General features: G+C 45.1%; 1 protein-coding gene across 4 annotated transcripts in view; it reads right to left on the reverse strand.

Moving 5' to 3' along the window:
- Positions 1-5777: 5777 nt before the first annotated feature.
- ENPP2 (ectonucleotide pyrophosphatase/phosphodiesterase 2) overlaps positions 5778-24202 on the reverse strand; it is an 87337-nt gene continuing 68912 nt past the window's right edge. For all 4 annotated transcript variants that reach the window (XM_079984220.1, XM_079984222.1, XM_079984221.1 and 1 more), the window contains 6 exons: positions 22549-22688; positions 19558-19693; positions 16793-16870; positions 13209-13341; positions 10376-10532; positions 5778-6478 (listed from right to left, as the gene is read on the reverse strand). In XM_079984220.1, coding sequence (XP_079840346.1) covers positions 6305-6478; positions 10376-10532; positions 13209-13341; positions 16793-16870; positions 19558-19693; positions 22549-22688 — 818 coding nt within the window. In that variant the 3' untranslated portion in view covers positions 5778-6304. The remainder of the gene's footprint in view (positions 6479-10375; positions 10533-13208; positions 13342-16792; positions 16871-19557; positions 19694-22548; positions 22689-24202) is intronic.

The raw sequence follows: 24202 nt of genomic DNA on the forward strand, positions 1-24202 counted from the left end.
TATTCATCATCATCTTCATCAATGCAAAGTTATTGTGCATTTTCATTACGTCTTGATTTTATAGTCGTAAACTGCTTAGAAGACATTTTGGTATGCCAGTAGCATATCAATACAATAATAATAATAACAACATATAATGTTAAACCCAAGAGCCACAGGTTGTACCCCCACTTCTGAACTAGAGCAACAAACTCAATGATCTAGGATTCAGCCAAATGCAGGAAGCAAATCAGGTGGTCAATGAACTGCATCTAAAATGCACTCAAAGGGTTAAAGCTAGTAAAGGTAAATGTAAAGGGACCCCTGACCATTAGGTCCAGTCGTGACCAGCTCTGGGGTTGCGGCGCTCATCTCGCTTTATTGGCCGAGGGAGCCAGCGTACAGCTTCTGGGTCATGTGGCCAGCATGACTAAGCCGCTTCTGGTGAACCAGAGCAGCGCACGGAAACGCTGTTTACCTTCCCGCTGGAGTGGTACCTATTTATCTACTTGCACTTTGATGTGCTTTCAAACTGCTAGGTTGGCAGGAGCAGGGACCGAGCAACCGTCGCGGGGATTTGAACCACCGACCTTCTGATCGGTAAGTCCTAGGCTCTGTGGTTTAACTCACAATAACAATATTTTATTTATTTATACCCCACCCATCTGACTGGCTTTCCCCAGCCACTCTGGGTGGCTCCCAACATATGTAAAAACCTAATAAAACATTTTAAAACTTCCTTATACAGGGCTGCCTTCAGATGTATTCTAAAGGTTGTAAAGTTACTTATCTCCTCTGCTCACAACTCAGTATAACTCCATAACCTCCAACATTTCTCCATTGAAAATAGGGACATCCTAAGGAAAAGCAGGACCTTCTGGGATCAAATCAGAAACCGGGATGGCTTCTGTAAATCTGGGACTGTCCCTGGAAAATAAGAACACTCTGAGGATCTGTGTATCCCTTTTATTGATGTATTGAACATTGAAGGGAGCTTCAATTATTCATCTGAATAATTGGATTGTTGCTCCATTTTTTCCAAGGGGCTGCCAGTTCCAATCTGTAATGTACTGAGTTGAATAGGATCCAAAAGGCAGCAGTCTGATTGGTCCACAGGAGCCACCCAATCCAGCTCCAGGTGGAAGTGAATCCGCAACCTGTTTGGCCTACAGGTGAATCCTGGAATTAACCAATCACGTGGGGCCCAGCCCATTGTGTAAATAACATATATAAAGCAGACATTCTGGGGGAACTTCCATTTCTCCTCACCACTATGAGCTGAATAAAAAGCATGAAATCCACTCTCGACTCCCAAGTATATTTCGCAATCCCTGGTGTCTCCAGGTCAGGTTGCGAATGCTTGCTGTCTGAAACCTTGGAGAGACACTGTCAGTCAGTGTTGACACTAATAAACAAGATAGGCCAATGATCTGGCTCATTATAAGGCAGCTTTCTGTGCTTGAGAAGGACCTTGACTCAACGGTGGAGCATCCCTGGGCCTCTTTAGCTGACCATGAGAACTCAGCAAGCCCCAGTCATGCTAGAATGTCCCCTTGAACTCTTAATAATGCCTCTCAGTGGTTTGGATGGAGAACAGAAAGGGTTGTGTGCGTGTGTGTGTGTGTAGAAACTAGCCACCTGTGAATGGTTAAGACACAAACAAAGAAGCCCACTCACAGCCGAGCTGCCGAAACGTACAATTACTTTTCCAGACGGCAGATGCACAAAAGGCAAGTAATTTATGTGCACTCAGGCCTCAGACCTATTTCTGAAGATCAAAGGTTGTTTTCAGCGGTATATTTTCTGCTTCTGGAAAATCAATCGGCATTATTTTTAGTGCCGGGTTAGGAGCTGTGAGCAAACGGCCGAGCCCTTTGCCAAGAACATGGTGAGACAGACAGACTTTCAAAACTGGAAACTGCGGTTCCCGTCCAAAGGCAAAGTGCATCGCAGTCAACTGCTGGCACTTTTCTGAGGGGAGCTCTGTGCTTTTAATCCATGTCTGCAAGAATCAATGCTCACTTTAATAGGAGGTCTATAATCACAGGCCCGCTGGGACGTCTCCTTTAATAAGGATTAGTCCGACCACCGAATGTCCTCAGAAATTGAGAATATTTGCACTTCCCCTATAAAACGGAGTGAAAAGGGCCGCCTAATAATATAGTTGGGCTATCACATGGACACATCTCTTGCTGTCTGGGTCTTGTGCCCCTGCAAGGAGAGAGCCCAGAATACTCTTCAACATGGTTGTGTGACAAAAAACACAATGTAGGGGAAACCAGGAAGCTAGCTGTTGCTTCTGCATACATAAAGGTAAAGGGACCCCTGACTGTTAAGTCCAGTCGCGAACAACTCTGGGGTTGCGGCGCTCATCTCGCTTTACTGGCCAAGGGAGCCGGCGTACAGCTTCCGGGATATGCGGCCAGCATGACTAAGCCTCTTCTGGCGAACCAGAGCAGTGCACGGAAACGCCATTTACCTTACTGCCAGAGCAGTACCTATTTATCTACTTGCACTTTGATGTGCTTTTGAATTGCTAGGTTGGCAGGAGCTGGGACCGAACAACGGGAGCTCACCCCCATCGTGGGATTCGAACCGCCGACCTTCTGATCGGCAAGCCCTAGGCTCAGTGGTTTGGACCACAGTGCCACCCACGTCTACATACATAGCTCCATCCTTATTTCAGTCATTGTGATGTATCAGTATACAGTGGAACCTTGGTTCTCAAACTTAATCCGTTCCGGGAGTCCGTTCAACTCCCAAAACTGTTCAAAAACCAAGACACGGCTTCTGATTGGCTGTGGGAGCTTCCTGCACTCAAGCGGAAGCCGTGTCGGATGTTCGGATTCCAAAAAAAGTTTGAAAACCAGAACACTTCTGTGTTTGGGGCGTTCAGGAGCCAAAATGTACAAGTACCAAGGGATTTGAGAACCAAGGTATGACTGTATTGTGACGTTTAGCTTTTGCTTTTTTAAGACGCAAAGCAGTCTTGGTGGCTGCAAATAAAAGCACAGAGGGCGGAGAGGTGTGGTTTACTCATTTTTCTTTCTGCTGTTCCCCAAGCTGTTTTTCACCAACAGGGGTCATGTGTCTTTTCCTCATATGGAAAACCAGCTTGGGAAGGGCTTTTGAATAATCAAATGATGGGGATGGAAGGGTCAAGCACAACCTCCCACCAGTGCTCTTTGTGCTCTCATTCAGTGCTTCCCTCAGGACTATTTTCTTTAAATATGTTCTGGGAAATAATGCAAATGAGCATCACATGCAGTCTAGCTGTAAATAAGTGTGTTGCAAGTACACCCAAGAGTGCCTCTACTTTTATCTGTGAAATATTGGAAGTGTGTAATTACCTGGGTTTTTTTATTTATTTATTAATGCAGTAATTTTGCCTCTAGTGCTTTCTCTTCCAAAGAAAACTGACCTGGCTAGAGTTTCCGTGGGCAACCTTATTACTTTGGGACATGAAAACATTATTATTCATTCATTGAGTAGCACTACGAGATCCGGTCAGCGTAGGTGCCAATTAAAATCTCTGTTATCCCTTGTTAAAACTAACACAGCACGCTTTAATTCGAAATGGAACTGGCCAGTATGCTAGGGAACAGAGAACAGAAAGCCCTGCCTTGGTGTGGAGAATTAGGCTGAGTTTATACCGTAATTCAAAGCACATGACTTCCCGCAAATATGCCTGCGGACTGTAGTTTACCCCTCACAAAACTACAATTCTCAGCACCCTTAACAAACTACTCCAGGATTCATCATGGGAAGTCATGTGCTTTAAATGTATGGTGAATACACAGCCATAGATTATATAATGTTCTCCTGTATTTGGAAATGATGTAGAGTTCTTTTCTACTCTATTAAAAACACAACCCACTCATAAATGAGGGAGGGATGCCCACAAAATGTCCGACACCTATTCTCTTGTCAACACACAGACATCTGTCAGAATCCAGCATTCCCTCTAAATATCAAGTTTATATAGTGAAGTGCTTATCAATTTGGAAGCATGGCACATGAAACAAACCATGGTTTTCACATACTCCGAAAATGTTGGTTTGTAAATTATTATTATTATTATTATTATTATTATTATTATTATTATTATTATTTTAAGGGCCTGTATCCAGTTGCTTCCTGGGCTGACAAAATGTTGAGGGTGTCAAGTACAGAAGAGAAAATGGAAACAAGTTTAAAAGGAAAAGAGGGATGGACAGTATCCTGAAGGAATTAGGGTTAAGTGGATCTGCAACATGGAGGTTATAGAGAGCACAATAGTGAGCGTGGTTGCAAGGATAAAGGGGGACAGAGATCCTATTTCCAATTCTCTAGAAAACTCCCCTCATGACTAGCTGCCATTTTGAGCCTTGAAGCACACCACAGCAGGGTAGGGTTTCAGGAGCACTGGAAAGAAATATGGGTGCTATTTCCTCACTTCCTGCGCCCTCTCACCCAGGAGCCCTAAATAACACTATTAAGTTCCTTCCCCAGATGGCTGGAGGGCTGAACTGGATCATTCCTGGTAGGACAGTGGCAAGGAATCCTTTTCAACTTGAGGTCCACATTCCCCACCTTCTGAATGCCATGTACAGGTACCTGTGGGCAAGCATGGCCAGAGGGAAATGTAGGCAGGCTGGATTAGGGATACATGGCAATACAGTGGTACCTCTGGTTACGTACTTAATTCGTTCCGGAGGTCCATTCCTAACCTGAAACTGTTCTTAACCTGAAGCACCACTTTAGCTAATGGGGCCTCCTGCTGCCGCCGCGCCGCCGGAGCATGATTTCAGTTCTCATCCTGCGGCAAAGTTCTTAATCCGAGGTACTATTTCTGGGTTAGCGGAGTCTGTAACCTGAAGCGTATGTAACCTGAAGCATATGTAACCCAAGGTACCACTGTATATCGGGTCACGTCAAGTTCCAGCAAACCCAGGATTCGCTCTGCATGAAGGAATTAGGGTGCCCTTCTATATTAGGGATGAGTGAATTTGTCTGTCTCGGTTTCTCCACTCTGAAATCCAGTTCTCCGCATCGGTTCACAAACTTTTTTTTTTTTTTAAACCAAATCTCTGTGAAAATCCATCAGCATTTTAGTACTAATTTCTCTCAACATGCACAGTTTGACAAAGGAAAGTTTGCATAATATAATGCATTTTTGTAGGTTCTTTTTACTAACACATGCACTTTTATGCTCACTTTACCCTAATATATGCAATTTTGTAGATATTCCTTGGGCTGGATAACTTGCACCTCAGAATTCAGAGAGGTGCAAATTTCAAAGATGGCTGCATTTTGGTTCACATAATGCTTTGGGAAGTGTGAATTAGGTAGAGATTTGCCTATGAACGTGAATTGAATCAAATTTATCCCATCCCATCCCTGGGCAGGGCTTCTTGAGAGTGACAGCAGCATTTCAAAGCCTTTAGGGCAGGCTTCCTCAACCTTGGCCTTCCAGATGTTTTGAGACTACAATTCCCATCATCCCTGACCACTGGTCCTGCTAGCTAGGGATCATGGGAGTTGTAGGCCAAAAACATCTGGAGGGCTGAGGTTGAGGAAGCCTGGGTTAGGGCATTATAGCTCCACCCTCTGACCTCACCATGTTACCTGAATTAATTTAATTTTTCCACGGATGTTCAGTCTGCTGCATTTAAAACTGGAGGGTCATATTTAAGTCCATGCAGTAAGTTTACGTCCTGTTGGAGCCACAGAGTAGCAGGTTGGAAACCCAACCTAAGGGGAAAGACTCTGACATCCAGAATTTCAAAACACTGTGCGAGAAAGGAACACAAAGTAAAAAAACCTGAATGTGTGGTTTTATTATATTTAGGTTTCTATTCTCTATGGAGCTTAAATATGTCTATCACATAGTTAACAGTAATTGTCATTTTACATGTTTGATACACAGTACAGGACTAAACAAAAAACCAAAAAAAAAAAAAAAACCAAACAGAAGGTAAGGGAGTGCTGGAAAAATTAAAAAGGTTTCCTCCAAGTAATTAATCAACTCTGCAGCACCATTTGAAAAAGCTTTGACCAAGAGACTTGAGTGTCAGCAAGCACTCAAAAAATATCTCAGCTTGGGGGCAAGGGAGGGGGGAGGCAGACAGGGAGAGACCAAGACATACACCCTACGTTAAAAATAAAATAAAATCAAAAACAACTGACACAAGACTTTAATATATTTTAAGATTTGATGCAAGATTAACAAACAAACAAAAAATACGACTAATAATTTTAATGTCCTGTTTCAAATTAATAAATATAATATAAAAATATACACCACTTCATGAGAGGATGGATGGGCTGAGTTTAAAGAGGAAGGTTAAATATCGCTTTCAAATGTATGCAGATATGTCTTTAAAGAGAGGATTTCTGTGTAGCTTCGGCTGGTCTTCCGGAAGAAATCCAAGCTTGTGAGCTGCTCAATGTCACGTACTCTGGCGGTGTGCATTTTCAAGAGCTCTTCAACCCACCGGGATTCGTCCTCAGAGGAGTTCTGGAATTGAAAGGCAATGTGACTATTTTATTTTGTTCTGCGTATATCGCAATGTTCTTTTGTTGCTATGGCCGATGGCTGACGCAAATAAAGTTTCATTCGTTCATTCAGACATGCACTCTCCCTTCTTAAAGTGAGTGTCCCACTCTCCGTAATTTATTTTACTTAAACTATGGCCTTTATAAAGAGAGGGTTTGTGATTTGTTAAGAAGAACCTGCAGGGGAAGTTGGCGTCTCATAGAATCGTAGAGCTGTAGCAGGGGTCAGCAAACTTGGGGGCCGGTCCACTGTCCCTCAGATCTTGTGGGGGGCCGGACTATATTTTTTGGGGGGGAAATGATCGAATTCCTATGCCCCACAAATAACCCAGAGATGCATTTTAAATAAAAGGACACATTCTACTCATGTAAAAACACCAGGCAGGCCCCACAAATAACCCAGAGATGCATTTTAAATAAAAGGACACATTCTACTCATGTAAAAGCACGCTGATTCCTGGACCGTCTGTGGACCAGATTTAGAAGACAATTGGGCCGCATCCGGCCCACGGGCCTTAGGTTGCCTTCCCATGAGCTGTAGAGTTGGAAGGGATCACGAGGGTGATCTAGTCCAAGCCCCTGCAAATGCAGGAATTTGCAGAGGGCCTTCTCGATAGTGGCACCTGCCCTGTGGAACGCCCTCCCACCAGATGTCAAAGAGAACAACAACTACCAGACTTTTAGAAGACATCTGAAGGCATTAAAAGGGAAGTTTTTAATGTTTGATGCATTTCTGTATTTTAATGTTTTGTTGGAAGCTGCCCAGAGTGGCTGGGGAAGCCCTGCCAGATGGGCGGGGTATAAATAATAAATTATTATTATTATTATTATTATTATTATTATTCAACGTGGAGCTAAAACATACAACCCCGAGATTGTCTCATGCTATCCCAGCACCAGGTTGGTTTTGGATACTTCGGTTCCCATTCGCTATTCTACATTTGTTCCAGATTTTTGGTATTTCATGGCAATATTTAATATAAAATGCTGACTACTAAAAAAATGTAAGGATCCCTGTCTAAAGCTGCCTTCTAAACCAAAATGTCATATTTCACACAACACGTAGCGTCATGCAGCCTGGTTCTACATGGCTGTGAAGTGATTCCAACCACACTGCTGTCACCAGCTTTACCTCTAGGCCCTACAGAAGGTGATTGGCTCCCCACATGGATGCAACTGCCATATTAGAAGGTTGTACGCAGCCACCAGACGGTGCTGTGTCATTTGAAACTATCTTGAAAATCCAGAGCAGTTACCGTATTTTTCGCCCTATAGGGCGCACCGGCCCATAGGGCGCACTTATTTTTTGGGGGGGGCGGGGGAATAAAGAAAAAAAAATATGCGGACATTTGCACGAAGCTCAGGGCGCACTCCGGAGTGCGCCCCCTTCTTCAGGCTGCAGGTTGCTGCCCGCAAGACTTGGAAGCCCGGCGGGAACTCCCGCCGGGCTCCCAAGGCTTGCGGACATTTGCGCGAAGCATAGGGCTCCCAAGGCTTGCAGATAACTTCCTGAAGCGTGGAGAGCGAGAGCCTCTCGCTCTCCAGGCTTCAGCGAAAGCCTGCATTCGCCCCATAGGACGCACACACATTTCCCCTTCATTTTTGGAGGGGAAAAAGTGCGTCCTATAGGGCGAAAAATACGGTGCATATTGTTATATACTAAGCTTGGATCCTAGAACAATAGGCAAGTAGGATCCCAGAATGCAACAACTGATTGGCCTACAGGAAAAGACCAATCAGGCTCCAGGAGGGAAGCAAAATCAGCCAATCAGATGGGACTCATTGTGTAACTAATGTATATAAAAGCCTGAGGTTTGGGGAGCAATTCAATCACTGTTTTACAAGCTGCAATAAAGAGCATGAAATCACTACAGGACTCCGAGTATATTTCACATATTTAAGACATTGTTTTGTGAGTCAAATATTTTCCCCCGCCCGCCATTCCAGGACATCAGAATGTTAACTCTGATGCAAACTGAAAATAAAATATTTCCCCCAGAAAACCTGCATCGCTGCTCCAACTACTGAGATTTTAAAAGAGAGGTCTGGCAGGAAGAAAAGGGTTGCTTTGCGCTCTTTCCCTGCTTGCTGTTTTCTAGTCGCCTCCGTAAAAGCACACACAAGCAAACATATTTGGGGGGGACACACAGTTCTGCATTTGTGGAAGGGGGTTGTTTTAAACAATGAACCACCAGCAATTAGAACAGTTAAATACCTGCTCTTTTCTGACCCTCTGCTCAAAATGTACCTTGCATACATTATACTTGTACAAGTGCATATACACCTCTCTCTCACACACACAACGATTTGTTGTTAGAGAATCTATAAACTGCATTTGCCTCCATCCCTTTTTACCTCTCCTCTCCCCTTGAGAAATGACTTTACTTCTTCTCCTCTTTATTGATAGCACTCTAGACTCTAGAGATGATCGCTACTACTTGGAATGATTAATTGTGAAGAAGTAGCACCTCTCTAGCCAAGTATGGATGTGTTAAATGGTTCATCCAAGCCCTTAAGAGTGCTTAGAGGAGAAACGCACACACCAAACTGTTCCCATCGGAAAGAAGCTGAGTGCAAATCTCCACATGTTTAAATCAACAGAAGCAGATGGCAAATACAGCTGCCTACGCCTGTTTTCACAATGGAACTCTTCTGCTGTGTAAATAGGCTTAATAAGCAGCACTTGTGAGGAACACAGGTAAGCAAGCCCAGAGTACTTATAGTGTTAAGTAGTCTGTGATTGCTTACCTGTGTTCCTTGGGAGTCTTATATCTCAAAAGCAGCCTTTCCCAGTCTTGGTTCCCCAGATGTTGCTGGACTGCAACTTTCATCATTCTTGACCATTGGCCTGCTGGATGATAGAAGCTGCAGTCTAACAACATCTGGAAATGCAAATAAATATATATATGTGTGTGTTGCTCATCCCATCCGCTACAGCACCCAATGTGTTTTGACTATAGGCAATTTTGGCTTTATGTACCATCCCCAACATGTAACTCCCACGTAAATTCAGAGTTGCCTGTATATAAAAATTAATGAACTGCATACTTTTGCATAGTTCAGTGATTTAACACGCTTTACTGAGAAAGAGAAAGAGAAAAAGAAAAAGAAAAAGAAAGAGAGAATTCCAGCAAGTTTTTATAAGTCATTTTCTTGTTGTTTTCAACCTGGTTGGCCATGTTCATGAACATTCACAATTTATCACCCTGAATTATTCAAATTAGTGTTGGATAATTCTCTGATTATTAGGACTTTGGTCATACAAGATTGCTGCTGTTCTTGTGGCATCACTTCTTCCCATTATTAAACCCTGCTTCTGTTTCAGTATTTGGTCATTAAATTCATTTCAAACCATGTTCACTGCAGTCACATTTGTTTCATTGTTCTCAATAATTTTCCAAACTAACAAAAAATGTCAAAACAAATTAAAATCTGAAGTGGGAATAAACTTTATCTGGGATAAAGTTGTAATTCCGATTTATGAAATCAAAATAAAATATGAATACAGCTCTTTCCTATTTCTTTTCTCTTTCAGGATTAAACGAATACACACTGGTCACCAACATCTGCAAAACAAGGTGATGTGTCAGAAAATTTTGCTCCCTGTCTTCTGAAATTCACCCCATTTGCACCCCCCCTGCACCAAAATGCAAGGGAGCGAAATTCCCCACCTCCAAAGCATGGGCTGAAAGTTTCACTTTTTGGACTTTTAGCTCAGTTACAGAATTCCTGACCTGCATCAGGTAGAACAAACAGACAGAACATCACTGCAGCCGAACAAGACAGGAAGTTACTCCCTCTTTTCTTCCTGTTTCCTGGTTTCATAAGAAAAAAAGCAAAGGTATCTGTTTGAACTTACAAAGCAGCTCTCATCATTGTCCGGACGGTGTGGGAATATATATGACAGAACAGACAGTGGCCCATCACACTTGTCAGCTGGCTGAGTGAAATCTAAACAACTTGTTATAATACTGTAGTAATGGGTTGGGACTGGGATTGAACTTCCTTCCACATACCTAGAAGAAAGGAGAGGGGTTTTGGTTATTTTTTAAAATTACAAACACACCTAAAGGACATTTTGAAACAGATTTTGGGTAAATAACAGCCCCCAGTTCAGCTACCTATTAAAAAGGATTTATAGTATATCAAGTTTTTGCAACAAAAGTGGGGATACTAGGTTGTCCAGAATATGTTGCTGGACTTCAACAGCTGTCATGGCCAGCAGGAATGCTGAGGGTTTGGAAGTTCAAGAACACTTGGAAGGTTCCTTCTAGAATGATGGCAAAATCCTCTTCAAACACATAAGGAAACAGGTGTGTTAAAATATCCTAAGCCAAAAGCCCCACCACAAATAAAACTGCATTTATTGCTATCACGTTTTGATATTTCATCCTTTTCAAGAGGGAAAACATCTTATCTGAAAGGCATAGAAAGCGCTTTAAAATATCTTTCAGAGCTGTAGAAAACTCAGCAATACTGACTGGTATTTTGGCACGAGATACAAGTGTTTTGGACTAATGGTTTAGTTAAGGTTACCAAGTGAAGTAGAGATGCTGGTGAAACTCACTGGGTTTGGACCTGAGCAGAAGGCTCAGAAGCTTGTAAATGTTCAATTCAAAGCTGAGGAGAACATTGCAGAAATCCCCCAAATTCTTCTCCAGCTCGACAAGCGTTTTGCCCTGGGCACACACAGCCTGGATTACTACAGTGTGCTCCACGTGGAGCTTGTTCTGAAAAGCATTTGGAAGCCGGTGCAAAATATGGCTGCCAGACTGACTCCTGGAGCCTGCTTTGCCGATTGTATCAGAGAGCCCAAGTTTTGCAAGTGAGTGCACATGAAAGTGATCTCTCTGGGAACAATTCAAAGTTCTGATGCTGACCTGAAAAGTGCTACACAATTTGGTACCAGGATATCTGAAGCACAGGAAACAGTCTGTCTAGCTCAATACAGTGGTAGCTCTGGTTGCGAACGGAATCTGTTCCAGAGGCCCGTTTGCAACATGAAAAGAGCGCAACCCACAGCAGCGCGTCTGCGCATGCACAGGTTGCGATTCGCCACTTCTGTGCATGCCGTGACATCATTTTGTGCTTTGGTGCATGCGTGAGTGGTGAAACCCAGAAGTAACCCTTTCCGGTACTTCCGGGTCGCTGCGGGATGTAACCTGAAAGAACGTAACATGAAGCAAACGTAACATGAGGTATGACTGTATTGTCTACACTGACTGGCAGTAGCTCTCCAGGGTTCCAGACATTCCCAGCTCTATGTGGAGATGCCTGCAAGTGAGCCTTGGATTTCTGCGTTGAAAGCAGATGCTCTGCCACTCAGGCTACAGCTGTTTGCAGAGCATCATCTCCTCCCATATGAGCCTGTGTGCCTGTCTAATAAATCGAGCTATGCATCCCATCACTTCCAGAAGCACGATAGGTTGGGATGAGAGACAGGGTCTTTTAGATTGTGGCATGCAGCTTGTGAAACTTCTGCCCCAGAGAGGTTCAGTAGGTCACCTCTCAAACTTGGGGCAATTTGCCAATACCCTTTTATTTTTATGAGTTGGTTTTGGTTTTACACTGTGTCAAAGCACGTTGTCTTTAATGCTGAAATGCTACACTGTGCACTGCTCTAGGTGTTATTGTAGGGTATGAGTTTTTTAAAAACTTTGCACGCAGCTTGCATTATTTCCTGAGCCAATCTGATTCTGGGGGAAGTCACCCCCTGAACAAGTCAGTGGGAATCTACCAAAAGGAGCAAACTTCCAAGAAGTCTGGTCACCCCTTTCGGTGCAGCAGTGTTACAGGATGGCAGAGGTGCCTCTAAGAACCCGACAGGGGAATCGCAGCATCAGTGCCCTGTCTGGATAAGGTGGCGTGGGTGTAAGCCTGCGGCACCTATCAGGAGCCAGATCCTAGCCTGCATGCAAGATTAGCAAATAGGGATGCAGGCTTGGACATGGGCTGGGCCAGCGCTTGGACCCAACGGAGCAAGAAGGTTTCCCTTGGGTACATGTCTAATAGCACCACCTTGTCCTACACATCGATCATGAATGGCGAGTAGATCCTGCGATGAATTCTGGTCGATCACCACTCACCCTCCATTGGAGACATTGTCGGGGAAGCAGCCAGCGCCCATCTGCCCACTATCCCTGCCCCCTTGGGGGAAGCAGCCAGCGCCCGCCCACCCTGCAACCATCCCTGGGTGGTAGATCACTGCCAGTTCAAAGCCTACTTTAAGTTGGACATGCCTGTAATAGCACAATCCGGCACTGTGGTCTAAACCACAGAGCCTAGGGCTTGCTGATCGGAAGGTCAGCAGTTCGAATCCCCGCGATGGGGTGAGCTCCCGTTGCCCGGTCCCTGCTCCTGCCAAGCTAGCAGTTCGAAAGCACGTCAAAGTGCAAGTAGATAAATAGGTACCGCTCCGGCGGGAAGGTAAACGGCGTTTCCATGCACTGCTCTGCTTCGCCAAAAGCGGCTTAGTCATGCTGGCCACATGACCCGGAAACTGTCTGTGGACAAACGCCGGTTCCCTTGGCCTATAGAGCGAGATGAGTGAGCAACCTCAGAGTCGTCTGCAACTGGACCTAACGGTCAGGGGTACCTTTACTTTATGCCATGCATAGCTAAGTCCCAGTGTTCAGTTCAACTCCTAAGTTGCCTTTCAAAAGAGACTCCAACCTAGAGGAGAAGATTCTTACAGCTTTATCTTGTCCGGTGTGTCATGCAAACCATCGAAGTCGTAATCAAAGATCGGGCCACTTATAACATTGACTCCGTTCCGCTCAATGGCATATCTCTTCACCAAAACCCGTTGGAAGTAATTCCACACCTCTGAATTTAAGAGAGAGAGAGAGAGAGCAAATTATCCTTAAAAGCAGTAAGAGGAAATGTGGTTTATAAAAGTCACTTCTCATGTAGATTAAGAAAGAGAAACTTCTGTTGATTCTACAGTGGTACCTCTGGTTAAGAACTTAATTCGTTCTGGAGGTCTGTTCTTAATCTGAAACTGTTCTTAACCTGAGGTACCACTTTAGCTAATGGGGTCTCCTGCTGCCACCGCAGGATTTCTGTTCTCATCCTGAAGCAAAGTTCTTAACCTGAGGTACTATTTTTGGGTTAGCGGAGTCTGTAACCTAAAGTGTATGTAACCTGAAGCGTATGTAACCCGAGGTACCACTGTATATATATGGTAGAGGGGAAGTTATCACTGACCAGGTTCACCAGAGGCAGGGAGCATAGTTAGCCCCTTACGGTTCATTCAGCTACACCTTTTAGTCTCTTGCATATATTGAGTGATTGCAGCTCATTCCCATATGGAACACGCAAAGCACTGCTGTGAGCGCTGACACCGGACAGCCCTCACAATTGGGATTCCCATACTGGCACAATGCATACCTGCAGCACACAGAGTGCACAGCACACCCCTAAGGGTGGTTTGTAATACACCAGCAAAGTCTCCACACACACCCAAGTCCACCCCTATTATGGACATTTTGCTAGTAATTCGTTTTAACAAAAAAAGTGAGAATCGGAGCTTGTTTGACTAGACCACACAACACGGACCTTGGTCATTTTCTGGAATTGACAAAGTGGGGCTGTCAGGAAATTTATACTAATCTGCATCACTATAACCAGGAGGTTAAGGGATGTTTTTATTGATAGAAATTATATGTACGGCTGCATTATCATGCTACTAGGATTACATTAACTAACAATTCTAAAACCATAATTCTCAAGGACAATTCTTTTAAAAAAAATAATACATAATCCACCAATTCTGTGTTTATGCATTCATATTCGAAAACCTGGCACAGTATTCAAAGAGTCACTTCCCATGCTTTTGGGTCAAATATCCAAGATAATAATAATAATAATAATAATAATAATAATAATAATAATAATAAAATTTTATTTATATCCCGCCCTCCCAGGCCGAAGCCGGGCTCAGCGCGGCTAACAACAATAAAATAGTGCAACATTCTAAAACATTTCATTATAAAAATTAATTAAAATCAAATTGATGGCAACCATAAGCTTAAGTTCTGTAAAGACTGCCAAAGGAGGGAGTCAGGCTCGCCCTGACCAAAGGCCTGGTGGAACAGCTCTGTCTTGCAGATCATACCAATTCATTCTATTTTTTTCTGTTTTTATTTTTATTTTCCTGCTCCCATGTTTTGTTCTCTCATTTCCCTCCCTCTGGCCAGTCCAAAACAAAGGAAATACACAGTGCCACTCCGAGGCTGGCATTGCAGTGGGCACCACACAGATATCGCGTTGTTCTTGTCTACAAAAACAGGATGGGTTTCTTTTGCTGTCCTTACACATGACCTTACGCAAGCAAGCACACATAGATGCCAACTGTAGTTCCCCAACATTGTGCTTTTAGGTGGATCATGCTATTTGTCCTGTGCTGTTTTTTGTGTTTTTTTAGGATGCCTTCCGCAGGCAAGCAGTGCCTACAATGGCCCCATTTAGGCACCAAGGCTTTTACAGACTCGCTCATGAGTCGCTGCCCGTCTGTCGGCGTTCCTAGGGAGGGATTAAATTGCACACTGGAAACTCACGGTTTTGCAATTCAAGTGGTTTAAAAGTGCTCAGTCACATCAAATCCACTTTCTTGCAGTTAGGAAAGTGATGGGGAAGCACATTAAAAAGTATGGGACGGCAATTGATTGACAGGAAGGCATATAGCTTCATGCAAGCAAATTAGGATGAATGCTCAAATAAACAATTCATCTGGAGGAGCTCCTCTGCTGTCTTCTTCAACTCAGTGTGCCTCCTTCTCAGAGGACATCTGAAGGGAGCCCAGTATAGGGAATTTTTAAATGTTTGATGTTCTACTGTGTATGATGTTTTAATTTGTTGGAAGCTGACCAGAATGGCTGGGGCAACCCTGTCAGATGGGAGGCATATAAACAACAAATTATTATTATTATTATTATTATTATTATTATTATTATTATTTCCGGTTTGCATGATGTTGGTTTTTGGTTTTTGTATTCATAGTCTGTTTCTGGGCCCAATTTAAAGTGCTGGTTTTAACCTTTAAAGCCCTTAAGAGCTTTGAAAAGGTTACCTAAAGATTGCCTTCTCTCAAATATACCTACCGAAACCTTAAGATCCTCTTCCTAGGTTGCGCTCTGGGTGGAGCTCCCAAGTAAAGTGAGGCGGATAGTCACTAGGGAGAGGGCCTTTTCAGTAATGGCACCTTGGTTATAGAATAGCTTTCCTAGGGTAAAAAGTAAAGGTAAAGGTACCCCTGCCCGTACGGGCCAGTCTTGACAGACTCTGGGGTTGTGCGCCCATCTCACTTAAGAGGCCAGGGGCCAGCGCTGTCCGGAGACACTTCCGGGTCACGTGTCCAGCGTGACATCGCTGCTCTGGCGAGCCAGAGCCGCACACGGAAACGCCGTTTACCTTCCCGCTGGTAAGCGGTCCCTATTTATCTACTTGCACCTGGAGGTGCTTTCGAACTGCTAGGTTGGCAGGCGCTGGGACCGAGCAGCGGGAGCGCACCCCGCCGCAGGGATTCGAACCGCCGACCTTTCGATCGGCAAGTCCTAGGCGCTGAGGCTTTAACCCACAGCGCCACCTGCGTCCTTTTCCTAGGGTACCTGGTGCCATTTCTGAGGCACATTTTCAGTGGAACGTAAAGACCAGGCCTTGTAAACAAATTTATGTAGTCAGATGGGGGCAGCTACATTTTAAATCTATGTTTTAATTTGGTGCAGTGGAAGACAGTTTTGTGATGTTTGTTTCTGTAGTTTGATTTTATGGTTAACTTTATTTATTTATTGCAAGCTGCTAATAAATCATATTACATTATGGGATGGCATGCAAATGCCCGTCATAAAATCATAGCTGGGGAGTTATTTTTATGATCAATGCTTTCATGAACTTTATAATTATGAGAAGGTTTGTGAACGGTACTGTGAAAATGTAACATTAAAAGTACTGATGTAAAACATCCATGCAAAATCTGATCTTTCTCTGCTTCCTGGTGCACGTTGAAATTACCATGTAGATGAAATTACCAGGTAGACTCATTTTCCCTAAGGATTCTGCCCTGGCATTGAAAGCAGATGTGGGCTCATGAAGAGTCGGACATAACGACTAAACAACAAAGACCTAGTAAGTTCTCATACAACTTTTAAGCCCCGTGGAGAGAACTTGCACCCTAAATGAGTTATTTTCCTTGTTCACTGCCTCTTTGAAGAGAGACACATGCGCCAAAGAGCCAGAGGCAGAGTTTTACCAATGCAGATCAGAACCAGGTACGTACTTTTGAAGGCAGGATACATCGGAATGACATTCGTTATTAGAAAAGCATCGTATTTTGCATCTGCTGAGGAACTGAGTTCTGAAAGAGAAAAAGATACATTCTGTCGGGATTACTTTATATTGGTGGATATGGTATCTACTGAGATGCTGCAAGGACAGACATCCCCTGTATTTGGAGAAAACAACCACAAATAGTGATGGTTTCTTGACCATCCCTCTACCCCAGAACAGGCTACAACAATAGAAAAAATGCAATATAAAAATCTGTTAAAAACAAATAGATAAGTGAGTTGTTAAAGGACAGGACAAGCATCATATGAAAACTACGTAAGGAAGGTGTCAGATCCACGTCTGTGGGGCAGGGACTCCACAGCTCAGAGGCTGCCACAGAAAATGCCCTGGGCAACAGCCACCACTTTCAGAAATTCCTGGGTGCAACCACCAAGAGAACCCCTTCTGATAACCTTAACACCTGAGAAGACACTCTTTCCGATATTTGGTTATGCATGCATGCTTCTCTATGACTTCTGTGTGCTCTTCCTAAGAGAAGAGGACAGTACAGCCATTTAATCCCAGGGGCTAGTAGGTAATGCCTTAGCAAGTAGAGCTTCTCTTCCTTTAACTCGTTCAAGGAGTTGCCATGTGGGAAGACTCTGGCCTAAGTGCCAACTCCCTGGGGCTCTGGGTACCTGCCCACCCACAAAAATCCCCACGAAGGGGCCAGGCAACCACAAATTTCAGCGCCAGGGCAATGCATGCAGTGTGGCACCCCAGGTATCCACAGTTGCGGGGCCAAGTTGGCACACCTGGACTCTGTAAAGGCCAGGCCTCTGCACACACAGTACTGGCTGGTTCCTGGTCCTCTGAAAAAGGACTCCTTTTGGCAGCAAAACACAGACAGCCAAACTAAATGCAATGTTTGCCATAGTAAAGGTAAAGGTAAAGGTAAAGGGACCCCTGATAGTGGCCGACTCTGGGGTTGCGGCACTCATCTCGCTTTACTGGCCGAGGGAGCCGGCATATAGCTTCCGGGTCATGTGGCCAGCATGACTAAGCCGCTTCTGGCGAACCAGAGCAGCACATGGAATCGCCATTTACCTTCCCGCCGGAGTGGTACCTATTTATCTACTTGCACTTTGATGTGCTTTCGAACTGCTAGGCTGGCAGGAGCAGGGACCGAGCAACGGGAGTTCACCCCATCATGGGGATTCGAACCGCCGACCTTCTGATCAGCAAGTCCTAGGCTCTGTGGTTTAACCCACACCGCCACCCGCGTCCCTTGTTTGCCATAGTACAAGAGAGATTAAAATAGACACCTAAATAGTTGGGGCAATTGGCAGGGGGAGGTGGAGCTGGACTGTGGAAGGAGGGGGGTTAATCCTTTGACCCCATCACAGATCCAGTTAGAAACCCCCTCTTTTCCCCCAATACATTAGCTCCTTTTGGTCCCCAGTATAAGAACTGCAAGATCAGCAAAAGCGTGTATGTACCCAATACAACCAGCATAGTATCTTAAAATTTCTGCGGGAAGGGATCCTAAGGACTTATCTTTCCACCTTCAACCTGTGCAAAGCAATTTTTTGAATAAAATGTGGGGTAGACCCGAATAAGCAAAGGATTTTAGGTATACGAAAAACAGACCACAAAATTAGTGATATTACCACGCAAAAATGACAAAGTTTTAGTTGGGGGGGATTTAATTCACTGTGCAATTAACATGATAATTGCATGATGATAATAATGATGGGGGACGCGGGTGGCGCTGTGGGTAAAACCTCAGCGCCTAGGGCTTGCCGATCGCATAGTCGGCGGTTCGAATCCCCGCGGCGGGGTGAGCTCCCGTCTTTCGGTCCCAGCTCCTGCCCACCTAGCAGTTCGAAAGCACCCCTAAGTGCAAGTAGATAAATAGGTACCGCTTTCTAGCGGGAAGGTAAACGGCGTTTCCGTGTGCTGAGCTGGTGCTGGCTCGCCAGAGCAGCTTCGTCACGCTGGCCACGTGACCCGGAAGTGTCTCCGGACAGCGCTGGCCCCTGGCCTCTTAAGTGAGATGGGCGCACAACTCTAGAGTCGGACACGACTGGCCCGTACGGGCAGGGGTACCTTTACCTTTTACCTAATAATGATGATGATAATGATGATGATAATAATAATAAGTACCCCGCCCATCTGACTGGGTTGCCCTGATGCCATGGACCCTCTGGGCGCATTTTTCTGGGTTCCGGTTTTTCTGCTGCTGCATGAAATCTGCACCTCCCTACTTCTTCCTTTCTGCAGCATGTACCTGGGTCTGACAGCAGAATAGATTTTTGCACACCACCAGCAAAACAATAGTATAATATCGAAATAAATATACCTAAATATACCTTGGTACCAAGGAACAGAAGACCGAGAGGTAATATAAAATAAATCAGATTTACCGGTACTTTTGGTAAATTAACACCATCTCAAGTTAGTATTAGAGGATGCAGGGTTTCACAGAACTCTGCCTTGGGAAGAGCATGTGTGTGCTCAGCATTGCCTGAGATCACTTGGGAGGATATTAAACTGAAAGAGACCTGCTGCTGCTGCTCAAGCTTATGAAGCAGCTTGCCTCTTCAGCTGTGGGAACCGCAGCAGCCAAAAGCAGCGAGTTCTCTCCCATATGCCTTTGCTTCCCCTTGTTTGGAGCCCTGCTCAGGTTCCATCACCATCATTCGGACTGGCACAGATGGCCAGCGAGCATCAGAATCTGTAGCTGCCATGCCCTATATCCAAATTTAAACTTACGGGGAGGGAAAAGGAATCCGTAAGACATTTGTCTGTCGACTCTGTAGGCCGTGCAGCTCTGACTATTGCTTGGAGAGATGCGCAGGTCAGGCCTCACACAGTTGGCCAGCTGCTCTGTGGCTCCAGGCACCTCTGCCTGCATTGAAAGAAGGAAGAGGAGGAGGAGGAGGAGGAGGAGGAGGAGGAGGAGGAGGAGGAGGAGGAGGAGGAGGAGGAGAAGGAGAAGGAGAAATACTCCTGTTTATTTCATTTTCTTACATGCTGCTTAATATTCAGAATTTCTCAGCAGGAAAATATGGAGCTTCTGGATCCCCCTAGCAAGTACTCTTCCTTTTTAAAAATTATATTTTTATTGAGTTTTCCATATTTCATTTCATTTTCATTACACAAATCCATAACTTAAAAGTATTGCTCAAAACAAGCATCGACCTCCTTCCCCTCCCTCCTTCTGACTTCCACATATCTTTAACAAATTCATTGCATTTCTATAAACACTTCTTTACCTTATATCTACTTTTAACATTCACCCTCTTATATGTAAATCAGCTCCTTATTTTCACATTACCAAACATTTCAAGTCAAACCTACAAAATGTTTACAATTTTCTTTCAAATAAAATATAAATTTGCTCCAGTCCTTTTGAAACAGTTCATTGCGCCGATTCTGGATCTTCCCCACCAGCTTTGCCAACTCCACCTATTCAACCATCTTTAACTGCCAAGGGAGGGAGTTCCTTCTAATGCCTACTCTTCCACTGTTGTTCAGAAAAAGACCGACGCAAGTGCACCACTTCTTAGAAGAGCCTATTCTCCTGCATGTTTCGTACTTAGATATGAAATGCAAACTCAATCCCCGTCTCGCACCCTGGAGTACAGGAGGAGAGTCCTGTTGGATTAGACTGAAAACCCAGAATCCTGTTACCCACAACTTTATTCATTTATCAGATCCCTATACTGCTCTTCATCCAAGGATCACAGGGCAGTTTACAATGGTAAAAGGAAGGGGGGGGGGAGTAACATAGCAACAAACAAAAACGATACCCCCCCACACAGGGAGTTTTAAAGGCCATAAAGGTAAAAGGTAAAGGTACCCCTGCCCATACGGGCCAGTCTTGACAGACTCTGGGGTTGTGCGCCCATCTCACTTAAGAGGCCAGGGGCCAGCGCTGTCCGGAGACACTTCCGGGTCACATGGCCAGCGTGACATCGCTGCTCTGGCGAGCCAGAGCCGCACACGGAAACGCCGTTTACCTTCCCGCTGGTAAGCGGTCCCTATTTATCTACTTGCACCCGGAGGTGCTTTCGAACTGCTAGGTTGGCAGGCGCTGGGACCGAGCAGCGGGAGCGCAACCCGCCGCAGGGATTCGAACCGCCGACCTTTCGATCGGCAAGTCCTAGGCGCTGAGGCTTTAACCCACAGCGCCACCTGCGTCCCCTTTAAAGGCCATAGATTCTTTAATTAGCCAAAGTCCTGGGAGAAGAGGAATGTTTTTGCTTGGAGCCTAAAGGTATGCATTGAAGGTGCCCAGTGAGCCTCTTTGGGGAGAGCATTCCCCAAACGGGAAGCCACCGCAGAAAAGGCCTATTCTTGTGTTGCAACCCTCTGGACTTCTCATGGAAGAGGCACATGGAGAAGAGCCTCGGAGGATGATTGCAGGGCCCATGTGTTGGTTCATAAGGGGAGAGGCAGTTGCTAGCTAAATGCTTCCAAGAAGGGCAAACCCTTTCAGTTGCATTCTGCTTACAGAGATGGAGGGTAGCCTTTGGGGGAAGGGGGCCATAGCTTAGTGGCAGAGCATCTCCTTTGCATGCAGAAGGTCCCAGGTTCAATCCCTGGAATCTCCCAGGTAAGGCTGGCAAAAACTCCCTGCCTGAAACCCTGGGCAGCCTCTGCCAATCAGTGCGGACAATACTGAGCCAGCTATGCCAATGGTCTGGCTCAGTAAATGGGAGCCTCCTTCTAGCTTTGTTCCTGAAGTCCATAGAAGCAGTGATCAGGGCACATGCGCTGGGCTGTTCCTGTGTTTTGGACCCGAGTAGGCATCCTAACCCCTTCATGGATCACTGCCTTGTTGTGGCGAAGGGGCTTGAATAACTCAAAGAAGCTCTGAGCTATGACATGCAGGGCCACCCAAGACGGACAGGTCATAGCCGAGAGTTTAAACTAAATGTGATCCACCTGGAGGAGGAACTGGCAAACCACTCCAGTATTTTGCCAAGAAAACTCCATGGACATAAAAAAGGAGAAGCTTTGAGAAGAAAGTGAGAGTTTCCAAGGCATACTCTGGTTCATGGGGTCACGGAGAGTCAAACACGACTAAGACGACTAAACAACAAAAGGCATCCTAAAAAAAACCTCAAGGTGGAAATATGCCCTTTGAATGGCATTGTGTCCTTAAAAAGCTCCCTCCCTATTACTCCTTACCTCTGTCCTCCCTTCCTCCCTTCTCCTTTTCTCTGTCAAAATGTTGACTAATGGCTACTCAGGCCAGAGGACGACCTCTCTGCTATTCAGTAAAGTTCTACCTACACAGATGGTGCTGTACAAATCAATCGTGCAAAATAATCTCTCTCTCTCAATGCAAAACATGCCTTCATTATTTGCTCATTTGTAATGTTCACCTTTAGGACTTTGGCAATGGCATAAAGGTCCACAATTCAAGTGTAATACTGTATGGAAGAAAAAAAAAATTCTCCTGCTGCATGCAGGTCCATTAGTATTCAAAGGGCTGTCTTACTATGGGAAACCACTTAAACATCTCGACACATCAAAGAAGCTGGATCTCGACACATCAAAGAAGCGTTTCAGTTTAAAGTGTTGTAAATTTAAACAGGGAAAATAGGTAGAGAAAAACAGGGCTTCACGTCACCATCTTGTGGCACAATGTTATATCGCATATACAACACGTATAAATTGTTTTTTCTTTACCAATCCAGCCGAGTCCATGATGTGTCTGATAGGATGCATTAAGAGATTCAGGAAAACAGTCACCTGCTTTGAAATAGTGTAGGACGTCCAGAGAGGCATCAGGAATGTTTCGCTGTAGCCACTTTCGAAGTCGTGGTGGTGCAAAATGCTGTATTTTGTACGGTAAAGAACAGCTGGGCGACCGTAGAGGAGGTGCTTGTTATCTGCAACGTACAGAAGATTGTGCATGGGACCCATGCAATACAACACATACATTTTATAAATGTATAAAAGCCACTTTGCAAAGAAATATAAAGGTAAAGGTACCCCTGCCCGTATGGGCCAGTCATGTCTGACTCTAGGGTTGCGTGCTCATCTCGCTCTAGAGGCCGTGAGCCGGCACCGTCCGAGGACACTTCCGGGTCACGTGGCCAGCGTGACGAAGCTGCAGCTGGCGAGCCAGCACCAGCGCAGCACACAGAAACGCCGTTTACTTTCCCACTATAAAGCAGTACCTATTTATCTATTTGCACTTAAGAGTGCTTTCAAACTGCTAGGTGGGCAGGAGCTGGGACCGAAAGACGGGAGCTCACCCCGCCACAGGGATTCGAACCGCCGACTCTACGATCGGCAAGTCCTAGGCACTGAGGTTTTACCCACAGCGCCACCCGCCTCCCTATAAAATTAAACCCCTCCAAACCACAATAAGCAGGCACAGCTATGATCTCTGCACCACTACACAATACTAGGAAGCTTTTCCACAGTAATTTGGGGAGCAGAATTGCAAAGCAGCATAAAGTATGACTGGGTAGTCCTCTCTGCTGCAAGCTGACTAGAAGAAGAAGAGGAGTTTGGATTTGATATCCCGCTTTATCACTACCCGAAGGAGTCTCAAAGCAGCTAACATTCTCCTTTCCCTTCCTCCCCCACAACAAACACTCTGTGAGGTGAGTGGGGCTGAGAGACTTCAGAGAAGTGTTACTAGCCCAAGGTAACCCAGAAGCTGCATGTGGAGGAGCAGGGAAGCGAACCTGGTTCACCAGATTACGAGTCCACTGCTCTTAACCACTATACCACACTGGACTAGGGGGCGCTTCAGGCCAGGGAACCTGTGGCTGAGTTAATGGACTGCAACTCCCATCATCCCAGCCCATGCCGGCTGGGGCGGGTTAGAGTTAGAGCCCAACACCTGGAGGACCACAGATTCTCCACCCCTGCTCAAACATTATGTCATGGCAAACCTAGGTTAGCCAGCCACCGAGTGTATACTCATCAGAGAGCTACAACCAACCTCCTGGTCTAATCAACATCTGCAAGACCCTGCTTGCAAGCACGCTGAACTTGTGTACACCTTTAAAAAAATACAAAATACACACAGTTGTCTTTAAGCACACTGGAAGTAAAATCAGTCTGCTTTCCAGGGTTGAAAGCTTTCATGCAACAGCGTGGGGGTTCCCTCTAAACATTCAGAAGGGCTCTAAAGATAGCCAGCGTTGCTGCAACTTGCATTCCCAGGTTCCCACACCTCAAATAAGAAACAAGTATTACAACACCCAAAAATTCTTATCGGGTTCAGGCTCTGCTCACTCAGTCCCTCCACTGATTCTCCACATGTGCACATGCGCACAAGAACTGCTCCACCAGTGACAGGCTTCCAGGCAAGGCATCTCCCCAGCACCTAGTATTATAAAACTACATTCCCCAGGGGAATCTTTGGCCACAGGAATCAAAGTGCCCT

The sequence above is a fragment of the Podarcis cretensis genome, assembly GCF_951804945.1.
Source record: "Podarcis cretensis genome assembly, chromosome: 7".
NCBI lineage: Eukaryota > Metazoa > Chordata > Lepidosauria > Squamata > Lacertidae > Podarcis > Podarcis cretensis.